Source organism: Cricetulus griseus (genome assembly GCF_003668045.3).
Source record: "Cricetulus griseus strain 17A/GY chromosome 1 unlocalized genomic scaffold, alternate assembly CriGri-PICRH-1.0 chr1_0, whole genome shotgun sequence".
In the NCBI taxonomy this organism is placed as follows: domain Eukaryota; kingdom Metazoa; phylum Chordata; class Mammalia; order Rodentia; family Cricetidae; genus Cricetulus; species Cricetulus griseus.
Window position 1 is genome coordinate 71,962,169 of NW_023276806.1, and position 22,619 is coordinate 71,984,787.

A 22,619-nucleotide genomic window follows, 5' to 3' on the forward strand; every position below is an offset into this window, starting at 1 on the left:
GAAATTAGTAAGACAAATTCCAATAGAAAATATGTGCATCTATGAAGTGACCATTTACAGAAATACATTATTTGCACATATCTATAAATGAAAACATGAGTGAGATATGGAAGTCAAAAATATTCTGGATGATGTTTGTAGACAGCAGATTGAGATAAATCCAGTTAAATCAGATAAAACAAACAAACAAACAAACAAAAAACCTGCTAGGACTGTGGAGAAATTTTATACGTGCACTATACATAAGAATGTATCATCTACTTGCAAAAAGTATAACATTTATGGATGTTATTTATTCAAAATTAACAAAATGACTATTTGTTTAAAAATGGAAGCCTGTATTTTGCTTTACAGTACCAAAAAGTAACCTGTTAACATACGTGGATTAAAACCAAAGGCTTATTACTCAAACATCTAGTAAAGGGCATCTGGATATTGTAACATTCAGCTTCAGTGATGATCCCTTACATTGAACAATATCTAAATAAGGCCTTTGCCTTAGATGATCAGCATACTAATGGAATGTAAGAAACAAGGGTAAGTTTCTCACCATTAGGGTCAGGGCTACTATAGCCATGGGGATTCTGCATAGAGCACTCTGCATGCTCAGTGCACCTGTTTGCCTTCTACGATGTCACAAGCAAGAAGCACTGTAGGAAGAATGGGCACCATGGGAAGGGGCTGAAGCGGGGATGCAGGCCTAGAGCATGACAACTGGTGCAAGCTCACAGGCTTTGGCCAACCTCAGAAGCCCAGACGGAAATGAGAGGCCACAGGGGACTCTGATCTGCAGAGGAAAGGCTGAGCACAACAAGGGAGTCTCCAGGAGAACAGAGAATGGGAATGAGAAGCAGACAAGGAGTAAAAAGTCAGTTAAAAAGGAAGTTCATTCGCACGAAACACCTACCAGCCACTTTTCGTATTCACTGATGGCTTGCTGGTCTTTGTCTTTCTTCTCTGCTCTCTTTAGCTCTTCCTTTCTTCTCTCATTTATTTTCTCCTTTTCCTTTTGCTTGAGAAGGGCTTCCTTTTTTTCACTCCTGTGTAGGAGAACATGAAACAGTGGGAAACTAAAGAAGATGTCCTAACATAGCTTCGGAAGCAATGAGATTGAGGGGTGAGTAGACCTGTAAGCAATGAGTCCTAGAAAAGCCTCAAGAATTAGCTTGAAACTACCAAACGTCAAATCATGCAGGATTACCATTTTTCAAAAGCAGTTAAATTGTCTTTCTTTTTCTCAGCAACCGTTTCTTCTTCTTTCTGTTTCTTTGCTCTTTCATATTCTTTTTCCTTCCTCGTCTTCTCTTTCAGGTATTCCAGCTTTTTCTCTTTCCATTTTTCAAATGCCTGAAAGAGTTCAGAGTGGTTTTCTTACTTGCCAAGGCTTTTCTGAGATCAGCAAAAGTACAATAGATCCTTCCTTCAAGCACAAGAACTGTGAACAACGAAGATCAGTCAGGGCCTGGGTACTCACTTGCAGGGCCTCGCTCTTCCTCACAGCGTTTTCTTCTTCCGTTTTCCTCTTGTTTTTTTCCTCCAGCCTCTTCTTTGCAGCTATTTTCTTTGCTTCCTTTTCTTTCATAGCCTTCCAGGCTTCGAATGATGCTAATGCTTCCTCTCTCTTAGCAGCTCTTTTCTGTTTTGATTTAAAATAAAATGGCATACGTGTATGTGTCTAGACAGGTGTACAGGGCTAGACACAGATACACAAAGATATATTTGTCTCTAATCTTCCAATGTTTGTCATGCAAAGAAGTTACAAAGCAGATGATTTATTTAGAATTACTTGGACAAACTGATCTACAAATATTATTGACTGCTTTTTAGACCGTCAAAGCACTTATCGGGTGTTGACCTATTTTGTATTCACGAGAAAGAAGCATCTATGGACTTTGGAAGAAGGCAAAAATAAATGTTTTCAAAATAAACTACAACAGGCTAACTGGTACTATAAAATGTTAGCAAAAAAAAAAAAGATGAAAGTTAAAAGATTATAAAGTAACATAGGTTGCCCAAGGCACACAGTGACAAGTGCTTGGCTTGAACCCTGTTTTGACATCAAAACATAACATTCCTATAAGATAAAGATATACCAAATGTCATATAACAGAATTACACTGTAAAATGTGTAGGAGCAGTACTGCAACTTTGTTACAAACTTAGTCTCTAACCTCATTAATGCCAATATTTGACCTCAAATACTGTTCAATCTTGAAAACAGAGATTGCATCATGGAGGTGAAGTAATTCCAAAGAAAAAATTACAGTACAACGGCACAGAGGTGTTCAGAGGCACAGTCCCTGGAGGCTGCCCCACAAAGAACTGACTGGCCCAATGCTGCTCATTTTAGGAATATTTCCCTGTCAACCTGCTTTAGTGTGGATCAATACAAGGAACTGAGAAGAAAGTTCCAAGTGCATTGTGGGCTTTTAGGCAGGTAAGAGGGACATAGTGAAATCACAGGAAGGGCTGGTCAAGAGTCCCATGCAGTGAAGGAGAATGTGGGTCAGGAGCCATAGCAGGGGTTGGTGTGGAAGATAGAACAGGAAATTTGAATGTCAGTATATATTGATAAGTTGACTATGTTCTTGACTAAACTCTCATCATCATCAAATTCTGAGACTGAATTTGGCAGTCATACAAATACTAAATTAATAGTAAGCCCTGCTGTGTCTATTCTATGCATATGAAACTTAAAATGTGTATGTGTTTTTATGCAAAAGTTAAGTTGAAACCAAATTGAAGAAATGAAATCAGAAATCTTTTGTTTATGTGTATATTTTACCACTTAAAAACAGTTCATTAGGTAACATTAAATATCCAGAGAACTTTTACTGACATAAAATTCTTTATGATACCTGTTCATTTTGGATCCTTAAGTTTTCACTTTCAATTCTTTTTATTCGGTGCATTTCATGTAAATACACATTTTTCTTTTCTAACCACTCCTGTGAAATTAAAAACACAAAAGGTTAAATCATACTATATGGTGCCCAAATGACTTAGAATTCTTATCTAATTTTGAAATATTTGTTTAAAGTTTAAAAAAGGATGCCAGGTGGTGGTGACACACACCTTTAGTCCCAGCACTCGGGAGGCAGAGGCAAGCGGATCTCTGTGAGTTCGAGACCAGCCTGGTCTACAAGAGCTAGTTACAGGACAGCCTCCAAAGCCAAGAGAAATCCTGTTTCGAAAAACCAAAGAAAATAATAATAATAGTAATAATAATAATAATAATAATAATAATAATAATAATAATATAATAAGGAACCCAGAAATTTATGCTTTATCTAAAACAATATTCTTTTCCCAGTGATATTGTAAAACTTAAAGATGAATATTACTGTTTAAGAAAACTGTATGTCATGGTCCCCTGGAGAAGGGGAAAGGGACAAGATCTCCTGAGCAAATTGGGAGCAAGGGAGGTGGGTGGGGGGAGGGAGCTAGGAGAATGAGAAGGGGAGAAGAGGAGGGGTGAGGAGGACATGAGGGAGCAGAAAGGTTGAGTCGGGGGAAGAATAGAAGAAAACAGAAAGGAGATACCATAATAGAGGGAGACATTTTAGGTTTACAGAGAAATCAGGCACTAAGGAAAGGTCTGCAGATCTACAAAGATGACACCAACTAAAAATCTAAGCAACAGAAGAGAGGCTACCTTAAATTCCCTCCCCTGATAATGAGATTGATGACTAACTTATATGCCATCCTATAACCTTCATCCAGCAGCTGGTGGAAGTAGAAGCAGACAGCCACAACTAATCACTGAATTGAACTGGAATCCAGATGCAGAGAAGGATGAGTGATGGGCAAAGGGGTCCAGACCAGGCTGCTGAAACCCACAGAAACAGTTGACCTGAACAACAGGGAGCTGTTGGTCCCCAGACTGATAGGTGGGAAACCAGCATGGGACTGATCCAGACCCCATGACATGGGTTTCAGTAAGGAGATCTTGGAAATCTATGGGGCCTCCTGTAGTAGTTCAGTACTTATCCCTAGCAAAGGTGTGGACTTTGGGAGCCCAATCCACATACAGGGATACTCCTTGAGCCAAGACACAGGGGGGTGGGCCTAGGCCCTATCCCAAAGAATATGATAGACTCTCATGACCCCCTATGGAAGGCCTCACCCTCCATTGGGAGCAGAAAGGATATGTGATAGGTAGGGTATTAGTTGGGGGGGGATGGTAAGGGAGGAGGGGAGGGAGTGAGAACTGGGATTGACATGTAAAACAATCTTGTTTCTAATTCGATTAAAAAAAAAAGAAAATCGTATGTATGATTTAATATAATGGTTAAGTATACCAACATTTTATACTGAAATTAAACTGTAAAATTTTCCAAAGGAGATTAAATTCTGTGTAACAAAACAAAAAAGATGTTTCTTGAAATTGTGAAAAATAATAGGAAAATCTTAAGTCTGTGAAAAATTATGAAAATCTTTGTCTCCAGAAAGAAAAAGTTTAAAGAAAAATTGACTATGAACAACATAAACTTTCAGAAGAAATAGGATAAAACGGCATGCAGATTTTACAACAAACTGGCTTTTGTTGTATTTCTATAAATTATAACAGTATCTTCTCTTTCTTTAAAAACATTATTTTTATAGTTTAGACAACATGTAGCAGCAAATAATTCAGAAAAACCCTCAGAATTGCTCACACACTTCTAAAAAAGAAATCTTTCCCAATGACAGTGAGTATCCAGTTATCAGTTTAGACAGTCACGTTATTAATTGATGAGTAGGCCTTGTGGAAATGATGAATTCTCATTTAAGAAATATTTTCTATTTTACCTGATAAACAGCTGCCCTTATGTGATCAGCTTTGTCTGTCTCAATGCTCTGCTTCCGTGATGGCTTCTTGTCCAAGACTTTTAAAGTCCCTAAATAGTGAGAAGAGGTAGCTGCAGACGGACTTCTCCTTGTGGGACCAGATTTCTTTAAAAATTCAGAGGTCATCAGCCTGAAAAGTTTCAAATGAACCAAGAAAAAGTGAGGTAGAGCTGCCAGATACAGTTATTACCTTTAAAACTGCATTCTAATGCCAGTTATGGTACCTCACACCTATAAGGCCACAGTTAGGAAGACTTTGATATACAAAGTAGGTTGCAAGCTACCCTGGGCTAAGTGTGGGACCCTGTCTCAAACAAACAAAATGAAACAAAACTATGATGGAATGAAATGAATTATAATTACTTTCAAAATAATCCAGGTAAGAGTCATGTTTTCTTCGTTTTGCTAATATAATTTAAACTTTGTAACTTTGAACTATAGTTCTTGTGTTAGATACTTATAGAGTCTTTTAATGAAACATAAACCACATCTTAAACTACATGACAACCACCAATAAAAGTAGGTTTGAATCACTTTTTGAATATATTATTGTATTATTCTGTTACTTGACATAGTCTATGAATTGAGAAGAATAGGACCCTGTTAGTTACTTATGGGAAAATCTGGCCTAGCTTCTCTTTTATTGAAGAAGGTTTACTACATGGCAGCTCTGGTCACTCATTTCGTATTCTCCATGCTGTAATGGCAGAGCTGAGTGGTTAAGGCAGGGGTAGAACAGCTCATAAAATGTAAAATACTGACTTACTAGCCAAAGTTGGCTGGCCTGCTTCATTTGACTAATAATAAATAAAGGAATCAGAAGATTTACAGAATACATATGAGCCAGCAACATCAATCAAATGGATTCTTAACATTTAGTTTAATTATTACTATTTGGTTTTATTTGAGACAGGGTGCTACTGTGTAGTTCAAGCTGGCCTTGAATGCACAACAATCCTCCTGCTCCAGCCTCTTGCATGTTGAGTTACAGGTATGTGCCAACATGGCTAGCTTCAGATTCTTATCATTTTAATAAACCCATTTAGCCCCTGGGAACTGTCAGTTTTTTTTCATATGTTTGACAAAAACACTAAAAAGAAAAAAAAAAGTGCTGGATTTCAGTTTTATGACCATCTATATATAGTGTCTCATCGGAAAAAAAAACAAAAAAACAAACAACAACAAAAATACCAAGAGCTTTAGCCAAGCAGCTGTGCAGGGAGATTAGGGAAAAAATAAAACCACAGGTGGAGAGAAAAATCCGAAGAATACTGAATAAAATTTCTATGAAAGAGTGAAACCGACTGAGAGTTTCATTATGAGATATCTATCCCATTTGACAATGGAAACCACTAAAAAACCCATGACAGCAAGTAAAATTCCTTTCATGGATTCTAGAGTAAGGTGAGTTTTGCTAGACTGTGAGCCCATACATAATGATGTCGGTAAGTTTTACCTGCCAGAGGCACTGGATACTCTATTATTCGTTGGCTTTTTATTCTTCATGTTTCGTTCTTCATTTGTTTTCTAATAGACGGAAAACACATACATGAATCATTCACCATGATTATATCAGGCTGGGAAGCAAAGCTGAGGAAATGAGTGCTGCTCTACATCTAGTGTCAAGCCCTTTAGGTCAGTGCTCTGGATGCTCTCAAGGTTCTGAAGCATCTTAAGCATGAATGGCACCACTGCAGAAGTAACATGGCTTCTGAACAGCCAACGCTGGGGACAGTGAGTGACTAGAGTGGGGCTGAGGGGCTGCTCAGGTGAAAATGACCTGGGGAAGGTCCTCAGGGCACAGTGGTAGCTGAAAGGGAGAGCAGAGGACAATGTGCAGGTCTACAGAAACAAAGAAAAGCACAGATGCTTAGCTGTGGTTAACACACACAAACATGGTGCTGAAGTCTGTGAGACAGGAGAGGAATATGCATTCAAAGAAGAGTCTGTGAGCTTGTCAGATGGTGGCAAGGTGCACAGATGTCATTCTCATGTCCAGTGTGGTGGTTTGAAAGAAAATGTCCTCCAAAGGGAGTGGCACTTTTAGGAGGTATGGCCTTGATGGCGGGCCTTGAGGTTTCTTTTGCTCAGGCTTCCCTCAGTGTGACACTGAGACCATTTCCTGTTGCCTACAGGATATAATACCCTCGGCTACTCTCAGTCAGCACCATGTCTGACTGCACACTACTATGCTCCCTGTCATGATGACAATAGACTGAACCTCTGAAACTGTAAGAGAACCACCCTAATTAAATGTTTTCCTTACAAAAGTTGCCATGGTCATGGTGTCTCTTCACAGCATCAGAAATGCTAAGACACCCAGAAACAACAAATAAACTGTATGCAGCAGTGGCAGGGGATGGGGGGATGGGGAGAGATGGGATGGTTAATGGGTTCAAAGTAGAAAGGACCACTCAGCAGAGCATGAGAATAAAACCAAAAGTCCATCTCAGAAGAAGATTCCATGCTTACTGTTGGGTGTAAACCATGTTTTTTTTTTTTTTTTTTTTTTTTTTGTTTTTTTTTTTTTTTTTTTGTTTTTTTTTCGAGACAGGGTTTCTCTGTGTAGCTTTGGAGCCTATCCTGGTACTCGCTCTGGAGACCAGGCTGGCCTTGAACTCACAGAGATCCACCTGCCTCTGCCTCCGGAGTGCTGGGATTAAAGGCATGTGCCACCAACGGCTGGCCCATGTTTTAATTTAGGCTTGTTCCTAGTCTAAGATCCTGTGTATATTTTATAAAGGACTTTTCCTTGTTAGACACAACTCACCTCTACTCAGAAGGGGCTGGGCTAACAGAAGATTGGGCCAAGATGAGCCCAATCCTACATTCGGGGCAGTGGTGACCAGGGCTTCAGGAGCCTCCCAGGTATGGTTTGATCACTTTGGAGTTTGTATTATGTAAGCCAGTTCTCAGCCAGACACAATGGATAGACACAGACATTCTAATCTGACTCTCAGACAGAGTAAGACTAAACTCAGAAGAAGTAAAGACTACAAGTGCTGCACTGTAAATTGGAAAAGCATGGTACTCTGATGTATCTTATCATGGAACAAAATTATCCTAGAAAAGATAAATCTATTCCTAACATTATAATGATACTCCTGATGATGGCTCGAAGGGACAGACATTGAAAAACACTTTTACAAAGCTTCCCTTCTCTTTTCTTTCTCTCCCTCCTCCTTTCCTTTTCCCCTCCCCCATCTGCTTCTCTATGGATGCCTCTCTGTTTTTGTCTCTCAGAAGGGTCTCATAGAACTTAGACTGAAACTCACTACTATGCCCAAGGCGCTCTTCAAACCTTTCATTAAAGTTGTTTATGTTTTGAAGAGATACTAACACATCATCAATGTAACATCTCCATAGCTGTTCTAGACAGTTGCATTTTTATGATCTGATCTATAGAAACCTATTATTGTGGGAATTCTTTCCACCAATAGCTTTGAGGTACTGGCTCGAGGACGTAGCCTGAGGCACTACATACAACTTAAAAGCTGGAGGAGAAAGCCACTCTCTCCCTTGCTCTAGCTCGTGCTTGGCATGGCAGTGCAGGGTCTGAGGTGGCTTCAGCCTTACTCTGTATCTGTGAGTCTGTCCCCTTTTCATTGCACCCCTTAAAAATCAGTTTTTATTCCTCCGTGAGTTCACATTTCACCTATATAGAGACACATATACTATGTGGTTATGAAAATTTTAAAGTATATTACTATGCCTGACAGGTCCCAGTGAACATTTGGCTTCATTGTGCCAAGTGCAAACTTTCCTTGAAATTGAAATTCAACTGAATTAAGTAACATTTACTTGAAAATACAAAAGATGTTCTCCACACTAATATAGAGCTGTGAGGACAGAAATAAGATGTTTGAAGGTTCTGTTTCATGTATGAAGCTGCAGTGCCAAGGCTACACATTACCAACATACCTTGGCCGGCTCTGCTGTCTCGGTGGGTGTTATGACACTTGGGGATGTGGAGAGCAGTGGGTCAGTGGTGAAGTCATCATCTGTAAACCCAGCCTTCTCTTTCTCTTCTTCAGTGTCATCAGCAGTCACCTGACTTGTCTTAGGCAGCTCAACTTCAGGAGTAACACAGTTTACCAAGACTGAATTCTCTTCATTTTCATTTGATATCAAGGAATCCCAGATTTCAGTAGGTTCTCCATCATGATCTGTTTGGAGGCAGAGAGACAGCACTAAATCCTTCTCATTCCACACAGGGTATGACAGATTCATTTACTATCCTTCAACTGAGTATTTTCATAACTTTTAAAAGTGTGTGTGTGTGTGTGTGTGTGTGTGTGTGTGTGTGTGTGTGTGTCAGTTAATATGAACACAGTTGCTCTTCTCAGAGGCCAGAGGAGTCAAAATTCCCAATAGCTGGGGTTACAGGCAATTGAGAGCTGCCTGATGTGGGTGCTAGGAATGAACCTTGGGTTCTCTAGAATAACAGTAATATGTGCTCTTAACTGCTAATTTTTTCTTTTGGAAGCAGGGTGTCCTATAGCTGAGGCTGGCCTTGAACCCCTGAATCATCTTTCTTTACCTCCCAAGTGCTGGAATGCTAAGCATCTGCCATGATGCCTGGATATAATCTCTTTTTTTCTTACAAAATAAAACAATGAAAACTATCTAATTAAATTAGAACACACTTGATCTATGAATGCAAAAATGCTCATTCAATCTAACATTTGACAAGCCTCATCATACTTAAAGAACACAGCATACGCATAATTAGAATGGAATAATTACTCCCAAGTAAAGGAGAACATGTGGATATGCAAATCAAGAAACCCAGACTGTAATCCATCCTATTAAAGCTAAGAGAGCCTGCTGGGAAAGCAGGAGGCAAACAGCTCAGCAGCACTGTGGGTAGTGGCAGCTCAGGTGAGCTGCCCAGATGGGGAGGGAAACACAGACTCATGTCACTCATCTTACACCGTGCTCTAGTCAAGCTCAGACGAGCTTCACTCCTTTATTTCTCTATCATCTCACATGAAGAAGGTGCCAAGGGCTGGCCTGTTGCACATTCAGGACTCCTCGGCACAGGCCTAAGCTCCCCATAAGAAGACTAAGCTTGGCTTTCTCTGAATTGCTTCTATTTACATTGACTCTATGACACTGTGGGACGTCCAACAGAAGGAAACCAGCAGTCACTTATGTGATATTCAACATAAAAGCTTGCAGTCCCTGTGTAACAGCCATTTGGATTTCCACCAACATCTAATTTCCAGTTACTGAAAAGTCTTCATTCAGCTGCTTTCATTATAGCTCACTGGGGGGAAGATTTTGGGGAGGAACTAAGTTTCAAAATCACTTCATCATTACAGTTGTTCTGTTTGAATCTGAAGAGCATCCATGACTCAATTCATTATTGGAATCTTTGGAGCGGTGAAAAGAACAAGAACTTAGGAGCCAAAGTCAAACTATGTCTCATCACTGACCTTAGGTATGTGTCTCAATAGCTCTGCACTTCAATTTTGTTTTTTGTTTGTTTAATCTGTGAAATGACAAAAATTGCACTACATAGTAAGTATTTATCTTTGTTTACCTCTCTTTAGCTGTGACAGAACAATGAGTAAAATCACCTTGGGAAGGAAAGGGTTTATTTGGCTTACATGACCTGTTCACAGTCCATTGTTGTGGGAAGCCAGGGCAGGAGATCAAGGCAGGAACTGGAGCAGAGCCTATGGAGGATCACCATTTAATGGCTTATACACCATGGCTTGCTCAGCTTGTTTTCTTATACCACTCAGCCATCTGCCCAGGGGCGACATCACCTACACCAGGCTGGTTTTTTACCATACATTATTAATCAAGACAATGATCCACTAACTTGCCTACAAGCAGGGCTGATGGAGGTTCTCCTCAACTGGGATTGCCTCTTCTGAGACAGGTCTAGTTGACTAATATTAACCAGCACAGCACTTAAGGAATGCCACTACAGTCCCTGCAACGAGCTCCTCATTTTGGCTGCATCAAGCTTTACATACTCCAACATTAACAAAGGGAATAACATTACCAGTTAATGCACACCTCATATTTAATATGCACTTACTCTAATAGTAGTCTCAGGGCCTTCTAGGTATTGGTAATTTTTAAAATTTTAAATTTCTCACAACTACATGAGATGGATGATTAAATTCACAGGCCTAGAGAGGCTTGCTACTCTGTCCATCTGCCTGTGTCTGCATAAAAAGTCCCGGTGGCCATTATGATGTGTTCTCTGTATGATTACAGCATCAAACACGTAATACAGGTTCCCTTTAAATGATCATTCCAGTTGTCCTTGAGACTTTGCTGGAGGCATAAGAGACTTAGTCCTTCTGTGTATATGTTTGTCTTACTGGTTGATAGATAAAGCACTGTTGGCCAATAGGAAAGCAAGATAGGTGGGGCTAGGAGTCAAGGAGGATTCTGGGAAATGTAGTAAAGACAGGGGTCGCCATGTGATCTCAAGAGAGGATGAATATGGCTGGCATACTCGATAATATAAGTCTTTATAAAATATATAGATTAGTAGTTATGGCTGATACTTAAGACAGAGCTTGCAATTAAGAAATCCTAGTTATTGGCCAGCAGCATTGTACCTAATATGAATATCTGTGTGTTATTTTGGGCGGTTGTTGGAAAGATTTATCGTTACAATTCCAGTTGTCCTTGAGACTTTGCTGGAGGCATAAAAGACTATAATGCTTAATTTTCCCAACAGCCTTTTGAGACAAGTAACTACAATACACTGAAGAATCTGAGGCATTGTGAAATTAACTTCTGTGTCGTAAAGTCACCCAATCAATTGCATCGTCAGGGTTAAAGCTCATACAAAAGCAAACATACCTTTTCCTGTAAATATACAAAATACAGTTTTGCTTGCAGACTGAACACTGGAGTGATACAGAGTTCACAAACAGGGTATAGTAATAGGTGTAACTACCTTTTATGGATATCTTTTCCTGAGATCCTGGTGAGGTGCAATTTGCAGGGCTTTCTTTGATGGACGATGAGGTCAGACTTTGTAAGAGCGAGTCCTGTTAAGAAAATATTTACCATATAAAGTTAGCCTTAAGGACTCCCAGAGGCAACAGAGTCATTAACTCCCAGAGGCAACAGAAAGTCATTAACACTGTCTGTGTTGGAAAGTTGGCTCAAGGGTTGAGATTGCTTCCTGCTCTTCCACAGGACTCCAGCTCAGATTCTAGAACTGATGTGGGCAGTTCAAACCTGCCTGGAACCTCAGCTCTTGGGAATGGGATACTCTTTTCGGTCCTCAACAGTACCCACCAAACTATCAGGAAGAAAAAACCAGGGGCCAGCAAGATGGCTCAGGAGATGGAAAGCTTGCTACTCCCCACAACCCATGTAAGGCCAGAAGATTGTAAGTTCCACAAAGTTGTCCTCTGTCCTCTGCAGGCAAGCCACAGCAGGCACAGATGCACAGAGACAATAGAAAAACTAAAGTTAGTAACTAAATGCAATGTAAAACAAAACAGGAATAATATAGAAAAAAAACTTAAGGGCACAGACCTCTCCACAAAGAAGTTTCCAATCCCAAATAGTTTAACTTCTAATTTAACTTTTCATGACAAACTTCTAGTAAATAAGAGAAGACAGAGACATACAAACACAATAACAGACACAAAAAACAATAAATAATCCCAACTGACATTTAAGCCTGATCATTACATCTTGAAAATAAACAAAACAAAAACAGCAACAACAACAACAAAAAAACTCATCCCGCAATGGCCTCCACACATGTAGAGACGGAAGGTGCACAAAAGAGTAAGAAATCAAAGCACAAAATTTAAAATGTCTTGATCAATAAGGCTTTAAGCCAGGAAAGTGCATGACTGATATGTACTTCAGTCATGCGCACAGGTATGCACACTGAGGAAAGGCAAGAGGAAGATGCAGAGAGGAAGCAAATGTCACTCAGACACTCACTCACTCACTCACTCTCACTCACTCACTCACTCACTCACTCACTCACTCACTCACTCCCACCTCTTCCACACCTGGTGTGGTATCCACAGGGCTAGGCAGAGGAGGAGATGCTCATCAAGTGAGAGCTCACACAAAGATGAAGGGGCTTGCATGCCACTGAACACACTTGGCTGTGGTGAGTGAGGAGACAAAGGTTACACACCTAGGGAAGAGAAGGCTTGGTCAAACTCCACGAGAAAGCCCTATGAGAATGACCTTGAAGAGGAAGCAGAGCCAGGGAGACTTACCCTGAGCAGTGGGGAGCATTCGATTGTTAAAAATAGAGTGTCCCACAGGATACTAGTTCTCCATTATGGGCTATGTCAGAAACCATATGGATATGTCTTCAGGGCCACCTCACAGCATGGAAAGACTCCATGCCTTACAAATGAGAGGTCCAACACAAAACACAAATAGAGTGATGACCAACATGAGGAAGGCAGTCTGGGAGAGAAGAATAGTGCCACTGCTGAGAGAGTGGGGTTATGGCTGGATATGTTCCTGTTAGATTGTTGCCATAGTATGACACTATTAAAAAAAAAAAAAAAGGAGCACACAGATACATCACATTTTAAGGCAGGGGACATGAAAAATCTAAGGAAATATTTACAGTTAAGAATCTGTATCTGGAGCAGGAAAGATGGCTCAGTGGTTAAGAGCACTAGCTGCTCTTTCAGAGGACCCTGGTTCAATTCCCACCACCCATGTGGCAGCTTACAACTATCTGCAACTCCAGTCCCAGGGGATCCAACACCCTCACATTGACATACATGCAAGCAAAACATCAATGCACAAAAAGTAAAAATAATAAATCATTAAAGAAGAAGAATCTGTGCCTGCATAAATGGAGCTCCCTTTCCCAATTCATGTCTACCCAGAGTGGGTCATATTAGTACCATATTTACAGATGTAGTTGTAGTTAAGATGAGGGCATACTGTCCTAACTCTGGCAGGGTTTGTTTTAGGAAAAGAAGAGGGAAAAAGGCACAAGGCTTGGTGATGAAGGCAGGGTGGTGTGATGCCTCTTTAGATTAGGGAGGGTTGATGACTACTGGCACACTGAAGAGACAAGAAGAAAGGCCCCTCTTGGGTCTTAAAGAGAATGACACCTAGATCTCTGACACCTAGATTTCAGAGCTAGGAAAGTAAATTTCTCCTTCTGTCAACCTTTTGGCTAGTAGCAGTTTGTTCCAGCAACTATAGGAAACCAAGGCAATATTCAATTAAGTAGGTAATTATATTAATTATTTTTCTCTATGTCACACCAGCATTTATTTTCTTTTATACATTTACTTTTTTCTTTTGTGACTCCACAAATTTAATACATAATGTTCTTTGTTTGAAGTCCCTGTCATTATCTCCTCCTATTCTCTTCATCTCTCAACAAATACCTTCTTCCCAGGTTGATGCCCCATTTTTTTCATGCTTTTTTGTAAAGGTTACGGTTCTGAATAAATCAGAAGTTATTTGAATGAGGAGGACAATACATGCATGACTACACTATTGGATTATATGACCACATTGCCCTTGCCACCTTTAAATGCCTGTAGTTTCTATGACAATGAGGCCATATGATCCATCCCTCCATTTATGATGGAGTTATTGATGGACCTAGTGCCATGTAAGTTTTGTATGGGTAGCCGTATTGTGTATTCATGCACTCGCTAGCCATGTCATGTCCAGAAGATTGCTGTTTACATCACTCCTCCCATTGTTCAGCTCTTACATTCTTTTGGCCCCTCTTTCTGCAATGCTCTCTGATCCTAGTGGATGATTTAGATATCGTTAAGTGTTGCCACTGCAAACTGAAGCTTTTATCACCAAGGATGAGAGGAGCACTTATAATAATTTTCAGGGCAGTTTGACACCATATCCTTTTTACCAAAAGCAATCATTAGTAGCTTCCCCCAGAGGGTGTATGACATCCCAAATCATATACTCTCATCATATTTTAAATGCCAGATAGGAGGTTTTATGAAGTAGGTCCAAAGTCCAATGAGAAAGGAGTTGGTTAACTTCACTCAGCCATGACACTATTGCACCCGTGGGCCGATTTTTGCTCAGAAGGTAGGTGTAGTAGGTGATTATATTAAATACATAAAATCACTGTTTCAGTTCCTCTCTTGATTTTTCTGAGCATATTAAGAACTAGCCAGAGGAGCCACAAGTGAGGTCAAGCCCGTCAGCTCTAAAGGAGATGCGGCTCCCTAGCCACATAGTGACTTAGCAGTAGAAATTTATGGACTCAGGGTACTCATGTGGCCCTGCACCACTTCTGTTAGCAGGTCCTTCCACCCACATTGCAGATGAGTGGAGAGTGGAGGAGACCTGGCCAGGCTGCTTGCAGCTCATCTTCCCTCATCTGCCCAAGAAGATTGAGGTGGGGGGGGGCAGTGTACTTTTCTGAGACATGAGCTGGAAGCTGGCTTTTCACAGTAAAAGACAAAGTGAGGTGACAAGTGTTCTCCCTGGTGACACTGCAATCATAACTCCTCACGGAAACCTGAGGATGGACCAAGTCTCACAGAATACAGAATAGTACCCTAAGAGTGAGGCTAGCCAAATAAAGGTCATGAACTGAACTGTACTTAGCCAAAAAAATTACATCAGCAAAGATAGTCACATAATTTATAATTCAAGATAAGTAACACTACAAATACCCAGAAAAACAAAATTATTTTAACATTTTACCTCTTTTGAAATGGATGCATCTCACTATAACTTATGGGTGTACCTTTCTAGTGGCATGTAAAATCATGCTACTTTTACAGTCAAGGAAATTAAAAAAAAAAAAAACAAAAAAACAAAAAAAACCCCAAAAAAACCCAACGAGATCTCTTTAACGATTTCAAAATAAAATGCAATATACATATACACACATGTGAACCCATGTGCAGGTGCATGCGCAGACACACACACAAACACACACACACACACACACACACACACACACACACACACACACACACACACGAGATAGGTCTGAACTAAAGAACAACTCAACAGTTGTACATTATGCCAACCTCAAGATCAAGGTTTTCGGAGTGTACTTTTTCCTCAGTTTCCAACTCTGTGCCATTCTGCCTTGGAAGGGAAGGCATGGTGGCAGAGTCTTCACTCGGGGACTGTTTTTTGTCATCTGGTCTGTCACCCTCCTCCATGGGGATGCTCTTTTTTATGCTCCTGGGTCGAGGTGAAGGCTTAAAATGGTCATCTGCTTCATGACTGCTGCTGTTTTCCCCTGAAAAAGGAAACTTTCAGGCGAGTGTGTGAAACTGACCTCGGCTTCGGCTACCCTCCTGGAGAGGCTGCAGTGCTTGGAGCATCGGGCGAGCACACACTTCTCCACAAGCTCCCATAAAGCACAGGTCCCGTAATCAAAATCTAAAAGTACTGTTGCCATCCTGTAGTTACCTAGTCTAGTTTAGTTTTATAAAAATTAATTTCAATTTTCTGAGTTCTCTTAGTATTGAAAACATGTCCAAAATATAAACCATCACACAACCTTTCCTTTAGGAAATGAAATGGCTTCTGAAGCCAGGCACTCCATACAACACCAGCCCTTTTAACCATTCAGCCACAAGGTCTCCACCCAAAGACTTTGTAGGTAGACAAAATGTAAGATTCTAAATAAATAAAATGACAAAAACAAAGCTGAGTGCTCTATAATCATGCCGAAAATGATGCTGCCCTTCAGGGGATGGAAGACCTCTTGCTGGAGGAAGGGCTGCAAAGACAACCAGTTAGAGAAATAGGTTCTTTGGCTATTATGGTGGTACAGAGGGTGCTTAGCACTCAGTGGTTCTGTGGTACTACGGTGGTTAGCACTCAGTGGTTCTGTGGTACTGAGGGTGGTTAGCATTCAGTGGTTATGTGGTACAGAGGGTGGTTAGCACCCAAGAAAACTGTTTAAACCTCAGCATCATAAATACAGAATAAAAATTTAAAAAAACAAGCAATTGATTTAGAGAGCATGGCTAAAGTCAGGACGTACATTCTTTTTGAAATGAATGAATCAGCTATGCATCCATCAATTCATATTTTTTTATTTTATTTATTTATTTAGTTAGTTAGTTAGTTTTTTCGAGACAGGGTTTCTCTGTGGCTTTGGAGCCTGTCCTGGAACTAGCTCTTGTAGACCAGGCTGGTCTCGAACTCACAGAGATCCGCCTGCCTCTGCCTCCCAAGTGCTGGGATTAAAGGCGTGCGCCACCACCGCCCGGCCCATCCATTCATCTTGATCCTTTATGAGTTCTCTGTTCCATGTACTTTTCTTGGCCTCTAGCCTCAATTATTATTCTTCAAACAGAAGAACCCAACAACTTTAGTGATTTTATGCCCCAATTCTATTTCCGGAAATAATGTCGAATTTTCAAGAAGAAAAGTAAGTTCTATTCATTTGAACAATTTTGCTTCAACCTTAACAGGATTATCTACTTAGATGGAAACACTGAAAGGGATTCTTCTGCCACCTTGTGGTTACAACATACTATTGTCTTGCTCATTTTAATTTTACCTTCACTCCAGCTTCCCCACCCACTTTTTCCAGCAATTAAAAGAATGTCTTGTTTTTCATCCCACATCTATGTAGTGAAGGCTAGCCTCAAACTCACAGCAATCCTGCTGCCTCACCCTCTAGAGTGATAGGACTTTATGTGTTCATTAATACAGCAGGCTCTTGCAGAGCTTTAAAATGGATTAACTAGGTGGAGAATTGCTTGACACCTCTGTCAACTGGTAATAATACATACCCAGCTGTTCCAGCCTAATTTTTGATGCTGTATTCACATTTCTTCTCTGACTTCCTTTTTTCCTTTATTTATTTATTTCTCTGGTGAGTTCTGGGGATCAAATTTAGGACCCTTGACAAATGTTGGATAAAGACTTTACCATTATCCTATATTCTCAGTCCTCATATTTGCTTAATAACTAAGTTCAACCCTTTCCCTCTGTGATTCCATCACTACACTTGGAAGGCTCCGGTTAGAAGTTAATTCAGCTTCCTGATACTGACTGCTGACATTTGATGGCATTTTCCAGTTACTTCAAAAGATTCTCTAAACAACACTGTGGGACAGGAAACAGGAAAAACAGGTTTGCCCTCCTACTCTTGAAGTGGCTGAAGCCATTTGCCCAAGTCACATACAACTAACATGTGGCAATGTTTTTAACCAGTGTCTTGGACACTTTTCCAAGGGTCTCTGCTCTACTTTTATCCTCTTAAAGTTCCTAGAATTATCAGGGAGGGAACGGTCACTCCTTCACATACATCTGTAATAAAGTTTTATTTGATGTTACTGCTGCCATCTACCATGGTATGAAATATCTGACAGCACTACACATGACAGAAAGAAAGATGAACAGGAGACACAGTCACACTCCATCTCCACAGGCTCCCGGAGCACCACATGGCTGTACTCCATCCTTCCCCCCCAAGGTCACCTGTTTAGCACACTAGTGGAGAGTACTCCAGTACTTCCCAATCACACCAGGAAGCTACCATCAGGAAACTAGATTTTGGCTGATAGTTCCATTCAGTAGTTTAAAGAAAGATTCTATTTTCTTAAGGAGAGTCTGGAAGCTTCATTAACAACAAAAGCCAAATATTAGTATAGAAATGTTTCCATGCTTCATGGACCTAAACTTGAACCCAGGGCCTTGTGCAAGCTAGCCACATATCTACCACCTCACTACACCCCCAGTTTGTAGATGACTGTTTTAATCCTGGAAACATGTGGAGATTAGAATAGATTCACTGCAGCCCCATGCCCACAAACAGAACTGAAGCTGATGAGCCTGGAGTTTGCGAGCTACATCGGTGGGGGACCACAACAGCTCTGGCTTTCTCTTAAGCCCCAGTACAGACTCCAGAGTGAATATACACAGGGCTTTCGTAGCTATGATTACTAAGTTATAGCTGGAAAACTGGACAGTTAAATATGTTAGCTATCATAAAAAAAAGCATTTTGTGACAGGTTATCTTAAAAAATGTTCTGGAAATGTAATTATAGTAATTTCCTAAGTTACCTGAAGATGTACTTTTTTTGATAGGAAGAACTCTGGGCTTTGCCTTTATTTCGGTAATCTCTTTTCCAACTTCTTGATCATCATTTTGGGATTTGGGATCATCATGAACATCTGGTGACATGTCTTCACTGATCTGTGTGACAGATTCCTGCCCATCTTTGGCTACATCACTGTTGACTTTCTTGGTTTTCAAAAAAGACAGTCTTGGAGAACTCTTTTCCTCATCGTCAGATATATGAAAATCATTCACCTTTTTTCTAACTAGACTTTCATCTGTTGAGGTATCTGAAAATTCACCTAAAGAAACTGAAATATAAACAAGAAAACGGTGAATTCAAGAGTGTACCTTGAACATCCGAAGGTTATATTTCATTTCTTTGAAAAGCAACGATCTTCAGGAAGAGAATGGACTAGAAATTAATCAACGACCCCAAATAAGCACAAAATTATTTTGCAACTCTTAAAAACAGCTAATCTAGGCACACCTTGTTGACATTTATGAAATAAAATTTGAGTTTCATTAACATATTAAAATTATTTATCAAGTGCCTACAGTACTGTGTTTATTCTGGGGTATGTCCCTCAAAGGCTACTAAATATAGTACCCACCCCAAAATATTATAGTCTAATAAAGAGCACTAACTTAACAAGACACACATGACTTAACAGCTATTGAAAACGTTTTTACAGAGAACATTTATTCATTATGTAATATTCATTATGAATATTACAGAGTAGCGCACTTAATTTCAGATTTAGAATTCTATATGCTTATACCTGAAACCTACAGTGGAATGTTTTACTCAATAGAAACCAAGTTAAAGCAAAATAGTGGATATATTAATGTGGAGGGTATATTTCTCAAAATGACCCACTTTGGTGGTTTGAATGAGAATGTTTGCCACGACCTCAGATACACTTGAACACTTGGTCCCCAGTGGGTGGCACTGTTTGGTGAGCGGTTCTACCTTGTGGAGGAAGGATGTCACTAAGGACAGGCTTTGGGAGCTCACAGCCTTGACCCACTTCCAGCTTGCTCTCTGCTTCTTGTCTGCTATTGTTATCTTTCAGCCCCCTGTTCCTGCCACCCATGCCTGCAACTTTCGGCCATGCTGCCCCCACCATGATTGACTCACATTTCTCTGAGACCATAAGCCAAAATAAACCCTTCTATTAGTCACTTTTGGCCATGGTGTTGACTCACAGCAACAAAAGAGTAACTAATGCAGACCTTAGTACCAGAGAGTGGGCTGCTGCTGTTAGAAACCTGATCACATTGGTTTTGGTGGGATGTGGAATACCCCAGAACTCTGGATTAGAATAGCAGTAAAAGCCTGTAAGGAGAGCTTGAAAGTCCATTCTAGCCTGGAAGACTGAAGTTCTGAGAGTAATGGGGACTGTAGAGGGCCAGTTCAAGAAGTTTCAGGAAGAAGCAAGGATTTGAACAGCATCTGGGGTAGAGGCCATTCCTGTGATATTCTGGTGAAGAATCTGAATGCCTTCTGCCTTTGTCATACGATCTTGCCTGAGGATAAATGTGAGGGTTTTGGTTTTGTCACTTTGACACAAACTAGAGTATCTGGGAAGAGGAAACCACAGCAGAAGAAATGACTCCAACATACAGGCTTGTGGGCACATCTACAAAGCATATTTTTGATTAATGATTGATGTGGGATGGGAGGGTCAGCCCTCTGTGGGCAGTGCCATCCCTAAGCAGTGAGTCCTGACAGTGTAAGAAAGCAAGATGAGCAAGCTAAGGAGGAGTAAGCCACTTAGCAGTGTTCTTTCATGTTCTCTGCTTCAGCTTCTATCTTAGGCTCCTACCTCAGTGATGGGTTGTTATGAAGAAGCCTAAGCCACATAAACCCTTTCCTCCCCAAGTTGAGATTTGGTTAATGTTTTAGCACAGCAATAGAAAGCAAATAAAACACGAACTTAAAAAGCAATGGATTACTTTCTTTGCCAGAGGAAGCTTGAAGACAGTGTGCCATTGAAGCTGTGGTGTGGGTTTTGCTGATTTTGCTTATGTAGGTAGATAAGACAAATGAAGAAGTGAAGCAGAAAGAAATACAGCTTGGAGAGAAAAAGAGCCCAAGGAAGCTTAAGGTTGCAGCACAACTTGAGCCTGGAGGCTGATGAGATCACTGCTACAGGAGGCTCCTGGCTCTGCAATAGATCAAAGGGAAGGGAGCCCTCAGGTTAAGACCTCTCCCATCTAAGTAACTAAATTTCCAGTTGTGAAAGAGCTTATGGAATTCCACTTCTAGAAATCAATGGGATTTTTTTTTTTAAAGTGACTCAAGGGAGTGAGAGCCCACCCTAAGCTGACAGTCAAACCTGATAAGGACTTTGGAGGCACTCAATGCAGAAATGTGAGAGGATCATGGACTCTCCTCCTATGGGTTATAGAGAGACCCCTAGGTTAGGCAACCTGTGACACACAAGTCTCTGTCTGAAGGGTCTAAGAGGTCAAAAAACCATTGTGTGAAATTGTGAAAATGAAACTTGGGCTGTGTGTTGGGGACCCTAAGATGCTGGAGATGCAGAGCCATGAGATATCTGCCAAAGTGAATTAAATACAAGATTAGAACCAGCACAAAAGAGAGATGAAAAGCTTAAGGGCAGAGCCAGCTAGAGTCCCAGACACTAGATCCAGAGCTATGTGGGACTTCAAGTTTGCCCTGCTATGTTCCTTTCAGTCTTGCTTTAGTTCCGTATTTCCTCACTATGCTCCCCCCATTTCTATCTTGGAATGGTAATGTATATCCTGTCCAGTCATATGTTGGAAGCATGTAGTTTCCTTTTCTGATTTTTCAAGGGGTTACAATTAAGAGATGCCCTGAGTCTCAAAAGAGACTGGACTTTTAAACAGTGTTGAAAATGTTAAAGACCATGAGGATTTTAAAGTGGATCTAAATGTGTTTTACCATGACTATGAGTTCTGGGGTTACAGAAAGTGGAATATGGTGGTTTGAATGAGAATGTTCCCCATAGACTCAGGTACCTGACTACTTGGTCTCCAGTTGGTGGCATTGTTTGATGAGCAGGTATTAGCTTGCTTTTTGCTTCATGTTTGCTACCCCCCATGATGGATTTCCATCCCTCTAAAACTATAAACTAATATAAACTCTTTCTACATCATGATGTTTTATACCAGTAACAGGAAATAGCTACTGTACCCACAATTCCAAGCCCGAATATGTCTGCATGGAGCATTACAAAGTGCTCCTCAGGAGCACCAATATTTGATCCTGAGAGCTCTGGTTGCTGGCTAATTGTAGGATTCTAAAAGTTGAACTTAAAAATGAAACTGCTTTCCAATATAGCTTACTCCTAAGGCATCGTTTTACTGTAGATGTAGCAATAATGTATTTATATGTTTTTAAATTCACACTCAGAAATAAGCAAGAATAATTCATAAGTTTCTTGAGTATTAAGCGTGGCTTTCTAACTAATTGCACACATGGAGTTCTGAAACTAGTGAATTCATAGGCATTGTATTATATGAAGTTAGGGGTAGGTGAAATGTAACTAAGGAAGTAAAATACAGGAAACCGGTTCATTTGTGTATTCCTTTACATACCAATCTCATCACTGTCGAAGTCATCGGAGTATTCAGAACTTCTCTGCCTGGCTGACCGGGCTGTAATTGCTCTGATCAGCTCATCCTGAAATGAGATTAGTAATATCAATTCCCATCCAAGCAGGATGTCTCATACTTAGAAGTAATTTTTCAGCAAATAATACTTGATTATTCTGTTTTCAAATTTCAGTTTCATTCACCT

General features: G+C 40.3%; 1 protein-coding gene across 2 annotated transcripts in view; it reads right to left on the minus strand.

Moving 5' to 3' along the window:
- The window catches only part of Map9 (microtubule associated protein 9), a 32,308-nt gene that overhangs the window by 7,979 nt on the left and 1,710 nt on the right, over positions 1 to 22,619 (minus strand). For both annotated transcript variants that reach the window (XM_027392936.2, XM_027392937.2), the window contains exons 3-13: positions 22,418 to 22,502; positions 18,835 to 19,140; positions 15,831 to 16,048; positions 11,759 to 11,852; positions 8,752 to 8,996; positions 6,287 to 6,357; positions 4,792 to 4,960; positions 2,859 to 2,948; positions 1,475 to 1,636; positions 1,202 to 1,347; positions 908 to 1,040 (exon numbers count right to left, since the gene is read on the minus strand). In XM_027392936.2, coding sequence (XP_027248737.1) covers positions 908 to 1,040; positions 1,202 to 1,347; positions 1,475 to 1,636; positions 2,859 to 2,948; positions 4,792 to 4,960; positions 6,287 to 6,357; positions 8,752 to 8,996; positions 11,759 to 11,852; positions 15,831 to 16,048; positions 18,835 to 19,140; positions 22,418 to 22,502 — 1,719 coding nt within the window. The remainder of the gene's footprint in view (positions 1 to 907; positions 1,041 to 1,201; positions 1,348 to 1,474; positions 1,637 to 2,858; positions 2,949 to 4,791; positions 4,961 to 6,286; positions 6,358 to 8,751; positions 8,997 to 11,758; positions 11,853 to 15,830; positions 16,049 to 18,834; positions 19,141 to 22,417; positions 22,503 to 22,619) is intronic.